This window comes from Gastrolobium bilobum, unplaced genomic scaffold (assembly GCF_033153095.1).
Source record: "Gastrolobium bilobum isolate Gb01-03AN ecotype WA unplaced genomic scaffold, APGP_CSIRO_Gbil_v1 utg15686, whole genome shotgun sequence".
In the NCBI taxonomy this organism is placed as follows: Eukaryota; Viridiplantae; Streptophyta; class Magnoliopsida; order Fabales; family Fabaceae; genus Gastrolobium; species Gastrolobium bilobum.
Window position 1 is genome coordinate 53694 of NW_026896135.1, and position 9376 is coordinate 63069.

General features: G+C 39.3%; 1 protein-coding gene across 1 annotated transcript; it reads left to right on the forward strand.

The window, feature by feature from the left end:
- The first annotated feature begins 5132 nt into the window (after positions 1-5132).
- On the forward strand, positions 5133-5979 carry LOC133297959 (uncharacterized). Its single transcript, XM_061497197.1, has 3 exons — positions 5133-5202; positions 5411-5643; positions 5746-5979. The coding sequence occupies exons 1-3, from the start codon at positions 5133-5135 to the stop codon at positions 5977-5979; spliced, it is 537 nt and encodes a 178-aa protein (XP_061353181.1).
- The last annotated feature ends 3397 nt before the right edge of the window (positions 5980-9376 follow it).

Below are 9376 nucleotides of genomic sequence, written 5' to 3' on the forward strand. Positions count from 1 at the left end.
TAAAAGGATAAATGTTAAACCCTTATTTTATTTAATAAATTAACAAAAATGAATTAAATAAAGAGAATTATAAGGAGTTACTAACTCATGCACGATTAGAAAACATATATTATATAAATATAATGTGTTTTATTGATATGCATGAGTTCATTTTTAATTTTTGTCCTCAAATTAGTTGAGGCATTAATTTCTCTAATTTTTTCTTGATCTTATATGAACAACTCCATCGTTTTCTTCATCTTATCCTGCACCATAATCTCTTGACTCTCTTTTTTTCATAATGTATTCTATCATGCTCAAGGCATGCATGTACCATCTACATAACATATCCCCACATCTTGATTCAAAATTACCCATATTCATTCACTAATTTTATTCCATTTCGAAATTCACTTGCATGTACCTTACCATGACAATTTTGCATGTGAAAAGGAGAAATGCTTGTGTGTGAACAAAAGAAAAAGTTGCGAGATTGCATGTGAGGAAGGAGGGCATTTGGTTCTTTGCAGAGATACTCTAAAGTCATGAGAGTCTTTGAAATTGGACTCCTTGTAATTGAGCTTTGAACCTTGTTTGGACTTTGTATTTGAGCTCTGAACCTAAATTACAAATACATAATAAGGGGTACTCTATCACTTGATTGCTTATTCGACCAGTGCAATTGTGGTGATGTGTATATCTAGGCACAACAAGAGCGAGTATTAGTATTTGATTGTTCAAATTTTATTATGCTAATCTTTTATCTCAATTTGAGTTTGTCATCGTCAAAAGGGAGAGAGTATGGACCAATATGCATTGAAGATTACTTTTGGTGGTGTCACGTCTAATTTTTTTTTATAAAAATTAAACTAACATGAAGAATTTGTTAAATAAGTGGTTTCTATGGCTCAAGAGTGAGGTTAATTTAGTTTTCAAAAAATTTCCACAAATTCCCTTCTTCCTTTAATAGAATTGATATCCAAATATCTCTATAAGCAAGTAATGAAATTATGAGAAAAGAACAATAATACAAGAATGAGAACACCTAGAAGAAAGAATATGATGAGCCTTATGGTCAAAGGATGGGTGAATTATAAATGAAACCACTCAAACCAATTAAAATAGTAAAAAAACAAAAAATAAAGATCAAATATAGAATACAAACAATTAAAACAAAGTGTTGGAATGTCCTCACCAACAATCTTCGAATCTATAAAAAGTATGGGTTCGCTTTTTCTGCAGTTACTGCAGATAAGTTATCTGCAGTAAGTCCAATACGACGTCATTTTGGGACAAAAATCATGGTGTTTTTGTAATTTTAATTTATTTCAGAGTTATTATAGTCTTTATAATTATAATTTTCTAATCTTTCAATCTCAAAATGACGTCATTTTAGAAGTAAATGCAGATAATTTATCTGCATTAAATGCAGAAATATTTTTCTGAAAAAGTATTTAGATATTGTTTACACTTTGTGTGGATAATACAAAGAAAGCTCTTTGGAAATATGATCAAAAGCAATATGAGCCCAACAAATCAAAATAAAAATGGATGAATATGATCAAGAATACCCAAAATCTCTCTAGAGCACATGAATTCTATAACAATGATGTGAATGACCATAGATATGAACCTAAGAAATGATGGAAGCCTTTTATCCATGAAATCAATCCATTAAAAAGAGAAAATAAACATTAAAAGTCATAACTGTCTCAAATATCCATACACACACACACACATATATATATATATATGTATATATATTATACTGAAAAAGTATAATATATTTTTCAGAAATATTTTTCTGAAAAAGTATTTAGATATTGTTTACACTTTGTGTGGATAATACAAAGAAAGCTCTTTGGAAATATGATCAAAAGCAATATGAGCCCAACAAATCAAAATAAAAATGGATGAATATGATCAAGAATACCCAAAATCTCTCTAGAGCACATGAATTCTATAACAATGATGTGAATGACCATAGATATGAACCTAAGAAATGATGGAAGCCTTTTATCCATGAAATCAATCCATTAAAAAGAGAAAATAAACATTAAAAGTCATAACTGTCTCAAATATCCATACACACACACATATATATATATATATATATATATATGTATATATATTATACTGATCATGGTTAAAATGGTTTGTTAAATTATCTAGTAGTTAGGGTTGTTTTCTTTTAGTATTTTAGTTTTTATGTGTTGTAAAAAAAATTATATTTTGATATTAGAAGTTGTAATTTGTAATTTTAACTTAAGTTGTAACTAGTGAGTTGTGTCTGGTTTCGTATGTATTTTCAATTTGAATTTGATTAAATATTAGTTATAATAGAACAATTATTTTTCATATGTCTGTTTAATATAATTTTATAGTTAAAGTAGATAAAGGAATAATTGAATCGACAAAAACGTGTTGGACTATTGCGGTTTAGGATGCTAACAAATTATCATGGTTCCTTAACACAAAATAGTACATCTTGATGATCCATGGGCGTGCAAAAGGTTTATCCTTTAAGTTTTGTACTCTTTTGTAGAGAGATCCTCTTAGATGTATGAACCTTCCAAGCTATTCTCAAGGTAATGGGACAAATGTGTGGGCTTTTGTATTTTTTTTCTTGGACTTCTTGACAACCATCAACAACCTCTCTTAGGGCTATGTAGGCTAAAGATAGCTTATAAAGGAGACAAGAGAACCCTAGTTCTTATTTGGGCTCTTCTCACATTAGTTAGGCCTTTTAGGGCTTTTACTCTAATATGATTCCAAGAGCACAATAAGGGCATACATGGCACTTTCCCAACAATCTTCTAGTTGTTGTTGAGGATAAACTCGAGCATAAAGCCAAAAAGCATGTAACTCACCTTTAGCCCTTACTCAAATGTCAACCAAGATATTTGTCCCGCCACTTATATCAAGTTAGCCTGAGAATCCACCATCTATTATTAGAATATCGATAATTGAACTTCAAGATTAATGATACCACAAACATGAATATAGATTGCGCCATATTAGAATATCGATAATTGACCCATAAGCTTTTTGATACTAAATCAATTATCTATTCTATTGACTATGATAGTTTCTCTAATAGATTATATAAACAGGTCAATCCCTTGAATATCCAAGTACTGAAATATATCAAGAGGATATTTTCTAACAATTCCCTATTGTTTATTTCATAAATATTGATAATTAATTGATCTAGCTCCCTAAATAGCGAGTTATTGGTTGTCAATAGATTGAATCTCACTCGTTAGTAAATCAAAAAAATGAAAACTATTCAATTATCTATTTATAATAACTTAGTATTAAAAAAACATAACTAAAAGGAGAAAAGAAGAAAATTACCATAGCCATGGATGAATTTAAAACTTACCTGATGAATGAATCGATATTATAAAAATTAATATATCTAAAAAAAATCAATTTAAATTAGAAGTGACATTTTCATATTATAAAATTTTGAGAAAGGTTTATATTTATAACCTCTTTTTCACTTACAAATTCTTACAATCAAATCTTAACGGTTGATTTCCGTCAATCTGAAGGTTATAATTTATTAAAAATTAATAATTAATTAATAAGTATGACCCAATAAGTTATAACTGTTAGATTGACGAAAATCAATAATTAAGATTTGGTTGTAAGAGTTGTAAGTGAAAAGAGATCGTAAATATAACTTGCATCTATAATTTCTTATTAATTAATTCATCATAGATTATTTAATATATTTTTTAATATTAATCAACTATGCATATAAATTACATAAAACACAAGATTAATTAAGTTATAATAATTAAAATATAAAATAATGCATAAATAGTAAAAAATTAGTGCATATGACTAAATTAGTGCATATAAAATAATGCATATACAAGTTTTAGACTCCTCCAAGATCTCACTAAATGCTATCGGATCTACATTCTTATTGGAATTTCGCTAATATCTGTATATAAACCTGATTTATTTATTTTTACTAAAATTGTACATTGTATTATAAATTTTTTCACAGCCCTTAAGGACTTTTATTGTGTAAAAATTATCTTATTTTATATGATCTAATATTATACTTGTTCCGGATGGCCCAACGCCATATGGCCCAATAAGCCCAAACCCTTTTATCTTGCCCTACCAACCCCCCAGCCTCTCTGCCCCCAAGACGACTGCACTCCCTAGAAGAAATACCAAAATAGCTCACCTTGGGATTCCAACTCCCTGGGAGACCGCCCCAGACACTATAAGTGGTAACCACCCTGTTGCCATATGCTGGCATCGCCGGGCACAGAGGCTGCATCACTACTATCATAGCAATGTCAGACACCCCCAACTGATCCCAAGAAGGGTTGACCCCCTCTCACCAACCCACGCAAGATTAGCTTTCCTTTCCCTTATAAATACCCCTCTCCACACACAAACAAAGGCATCTTATGTATCGTTATTCTGCCCATTTACTTTGAGTCACGTATACACATACCCCCCCCATAATCATCTGCTGCATTCATACTTGGGATAGTGCCGCCTAGCTTGGTCTTTACCTGTGCTAGGGGTATCACTCATACAGTGACTTCATCACTAAAGGGAACACAGTGGGCCAATAGATCCCTACGATACATTGGCACAGTCTGTGGGAAACTATAAATTTCTATTCCCACTCACTTACCAAAGATCTACAGAAGATAGATCCTACACCCTGAACGAAATATGGCAGTCACGACGAGGAGAACGCATCAGCCAAGAGCTACCTCCCCTGAAGGCCATGCACAAACAGTTCATTCCAGCTCCCCACCATCCATACAATCAGCTCCAGCCCAGCAAGCAGCTGTCGAGGTTCTCCCTCCGGTGCTGCAGTCGTTGACGCACAATTGCCAACTGCTAATGCCAGAGTAACACAGTTAGACCGCCACGTGGCCATACGTGAAGTTCAAGCAGAGAACTTGGTCCCAACTCAACCCCCACCACCTGGAGTCCATTATGGAATGTCGTTTCCAGTCACAATCCCCCAAACAATTCCACCTGCTATACATCAATAGCCACTCCGAAGCCAACCTGTGGCTATGTACAATGACCACTGAGTGCCAGTAGCCACCATATATCCCCCTGGACCTTACACCCACCACGTCGGTGTCCCTTACCCTATACGACCCATGGCTTCCGATTTTCCAATCCCTGGTTACGCGGTACCACCAGATAACGACGTTGCCCCACAACCTCAAGGTTCATATATGATCCTGCCACCACCCCAACATGGCATCCATCACGCCCCAGCCCTCTCATTCTCAGTGGAACCCTCTCAAGCACCCCACACACCGCCAGAGGCACGCGTGCATAACCTGAACTTGCGAGCCACCCGTCAATACTTCTGGGCGCAACAAACCCCTAACCGATAACCTTCGCCTAACCCCTATACCTTTGGGTTTCAAAGGCCCTTCCAATATTACCACCTATGTGGGTGATACTGACCCTTTTGAATGGGTTCAGAAGTTCGAAGCGGCAATGACCCTCAATGGTGAGACTGACCTCCTCATGTGTAGAACCTTTCCAACACTTCTAGGTGGGAGAGCGTTGACATGGTACACCACTTTGCCAACCGGGAGTATTGCTTCCTGGGACGATTTGGAGAGCAAGTTTCAAACTCATTTCGCAACGAGTCGCCCTGTACCCAAATCTGTCCATTCCCTTGAAAAATTTTGCTAACAATCAGAAGAGTCTCTTAGATCTTTTTTAGACCGCTTTGATAAAGAAGCCTTGCTGGTGCAGGGCCTAGACTCTAAAGTACAGGTACACATACTCATGTCAGGTTTGAGGCAAAGAGCATTCGCCTATGAACTCGCCCGCCATGAAATAACTGACCTAGAAGAGGTCCAGAAAAAAGCTCAAGAGTTCATGCGTATCGAAGAATATAAGGGGAGCAGAGCCGATGACGCTCAGAGCAGAGAGAGAAAATCCAGCAAAAATAAAGACCAAGACGAGGAGGACAGGAAAATTCACTAGTCCTCTAGATATACCGGTCGCCCTTTAGGGCGTGGCTCCTCAGGACACCAGTCACACAGCGTGCTGCAAACTAAATATAAGGAGGAGTGTAAGACCAACTCACAACGCCAAGAGCCAATTAGGGAAACCGATGTGTACTGCAAATTTTACCGCAGCAACGGCCACAACATCGAGGAATGCAGATCTCTTAAGGAAGATATTGATGAACTGATCAAAGGAGTAGCCCAAAGAAAATATAAAAATTCAACACGCGAAGTTGGTCCAACCAGGCATCACTCAGAGCGTAGCAGGTCACCTGAAAGGAGGAGAACCAACCAAGCTGATTACAGGCCCCGCTGTGAACGCAACCAAAGAGAAGACTCTCCAAGAGGTCACAGGGAGCGGACCGGTCCAAACACCAGAGGAAGACGTGAAGAATAAGAGGAAGACTCGACTGTCATCAAACATGGCGTAATAAACATGATCTCAAGCTGTTTGAGTGGAGGCGGAGAAACAGCCAACGCTAGAAAGAGACATTTGAAGCAATGTTTGGCGGTATCTGGCAAAGTCATCAACAAACAAAAACCACAATGGGTCCCATCAATCCAAGATCATGTGGGACAGCAATGAGCTGGGCGATGTCCTGCCTGGACATGATGACCCCTTGGTCATTCAAGTTATAATCGCCAACTTTGGCGTGAATCGAGTATTCGTTGACCATGGCAGTTCTGCTGACATATTATTTTTACCTTGTTTCAGGGCTCTAGGGTTTACAGTAAATGACTTGACCCCAGTAATAGGAGAACTGTCAAGCTTCAATGCAACAGTCACCAAGCCCCTCGGCATGATCAACCTGCAACTGTCAATGGAAACGCCAGCCACTTCAAAGTCAGCCGACATTCAATTCTTAGTGCTTGACACCCCCTCAACTTATAACGCCATCCTTGGAAGAAGGATGTTTGTCGCCTTTAAGGCCAGCATCTCCCACCCTCACCTGGCAATGAAATTTGTAGCGAAGGACAACAAGATCGCAACAATAAGAGGAGACCAAATAGTGGCTAGAAGCTATTACAACATCTCTCTCAAACCAACATCCAAGGTCACCATCAGAGACCAACCGACATCCCACCAGGTAACAGCACAGCTAGTTGAAGGAAGCTCTAGCAGGAAGGAGAAAGAGCAGGAGCAATGCTTTCTAGCAAGAGCAATGACCCTCGGATGGAACACTCCAGATCCACCCCTGACGGAGCATTAGAACATGTTGTTCTAGGCGATGCTGACCACCAAACAACAACCATCGGGGCGACCATAGACCCAGATGTGAAGAGCAAGTTGGTTAAGCTACTGCAAGATAATAGAGACCTATTCGCATGGAAGTCATCTGACATGCCAAGGATTGACTCTGAAGCATGTTGCCACAGAATGTTCGTGGACCCTAAGGCGAAACCCGTCGCCCAGAAAAAAAGGAAGTTTGGCCCTGATCGCCTGAAGGTCATCGATGAAGAAGTTAAGAGGCTCCTAGACGCTGGTTTCATCAGGGAAATCAAGTACACAACCTGGTTGTCTAATCCAGTGTTGGTTAAAAAGCCAAGTGGGGCGTGGAGAATGTGCGTGGACTACACTGACTTGAACAAAGTGTGCCCTAAGGACGCCTACCCTTTCCCTAGTATCGACCAGCTGGTAGACAACGTGTCCGGATTCAAAATGCTCTCCTTCATGGATGCATTACAATCAGATTCCTCTACTGGATGAAGACTAAGATAAAACGACGTTCATCACCCAAAACGCCAACTATTGCTACACCATGATGCCTTTTAGGCTAAAGAATTCTGGAGCTACTTATCAGAGGATGATGAACAAGGTTTTCAAAGAACTGATTGGCGACATCATTGATGTTTACATTGATGACATGATCACCAAGTCACAGTCACCTGAACAACATCTGCTACACCTCCGAAGTGTATTTGACAGGTTAAGGGAATACAACATGAGGTTAAATCCTAGCAAGTGTGCATTTGGAGTACCAGCTGGGAAATTTCTAGGATTCATGCTCACTGAAAGAGGCATCGAAGTAAATCCAGACAAATGTAAGGCGATGATAGAAATGAAGAGCCCCCAAACAGTCAAAGAAGTACAGCGGCTAACCGGCTGGATAGTAGCTCTCACCGGTCTTCTCGCAAACTCGGCGTACAAGTCCTTCCCTCCGTTCAACCTACTCAAAAAAGGAACAACCTTCCAGTGGACCGAGGAGTGTGAAAAGGCTTTCCTAGAATTTAAAAGAGCCATGTCATGCCCGCCAGTCCTCACCAAGCCAGACAGTGGCGAGACCTTGTTCCTATATCTCGCAGTGGGTGTAAAAGCCATAAGTGCAGTTTTAGTCAGAGAACACCAGGGTGAAGGGCAGAGACCAGTTTACTTCGTCAGCAAAGTTTTGCAAGGAGCCGAACTCTGATACCAACAGGGAGAGAAGGTTGCGCGCACACTCATCTTCGCCGCTCAAAGATTAAGACCATACTTCCAATGCCACTCAATTGTCGTTAGGACCAACCAACCCATCCGCCAGGTCCTACACAAGCCAGATCTCGCCGAACGAATGATGTCTTGGGTGATTGCACTGTCAGAATATCAAATTAGTTATGAACCAAGGACCGCCATTAAAGCTCAGGCCCTCACCGACTTTATAGCCGAGATGACACAGGGCCCACAGCCTGGCGATCAGGTCTCAGGAGCCCCGCCGCTAGCAGTGTGAAAGTTATATGTTGATGGCTCCTCCAACGCCAAGGGTTCTGGTGCCGGCATGATAATAGAAAACCCAGATGGGTTGGCGATTGAACACTCCCTATCCTTCAATTTTAATACTACCAACAATCAAGCCGAGTTTGAGGCCATGATAGCCAGGTTGATCCAAGCCAAGGAATTGGGAGCTCAGCACCTCAAAGTCTTCAGTGATTCTCAGTTAGTAACTTTCCAAATATCAAGAGAATATCAGGGTAAGGGCCCATTAATGTGCAGGTACTTGGAGAAAGTGAAAGAATTAATGCAAACCTTTGAGGCGGTTGAAGTAGAGCACATCAGGCGATCAGAAAATACCCGGGCAGACATCCTCGCCAAGTTAGCAAGCACAAAAAGTCCAGGTAATAATCGCTTCGTAATCCAACATAATTTGCCTAACCCATGCATCGTCATGAGTATTTCAAACGTGACGACCGAAGTCGCCGAAGAGACTTAGATCACGCCCATCGTCAATTACCTGTCTAAAGGAACTCTCCCACCTGACCAAAAGGAAGCCAAGAAGGTAGTACGCAGAAGCGCCCACTTCTGCATGGTACAAGGACGCCTGTATAAAAGAGGATGCTCAACTCCACTTCTAAAGTGTCTGAACCCCAGCGACGTAGATTACATCCTCGAAGAAATCCAT

Excerpts from the sequence above, each read along its gene's own strand:
- LOC133297959 (XM_061497197.1), top strand. The coding sequence starts at position 5,133 with ATGGCTTCCGATTTTCCAATCCCTGGTTACGCGGTACCACCAGATAAC. Across the intron at positions 5,203-5,410 it reads CGTTGCCCCACAACCTCAAG|GCCCTTCCAATATTACCACC; the intron begins GTTCATATATGA and ends TGGGTTTCAAAG. Across the intron at positions 5,644-5,745 it reads ATTTCGCAACGAGTCGCCCT|GGCCTAGACTCTAAAGTACA; the intron begins GTACCCAAATCT and ends TTGCTGGTGCAG.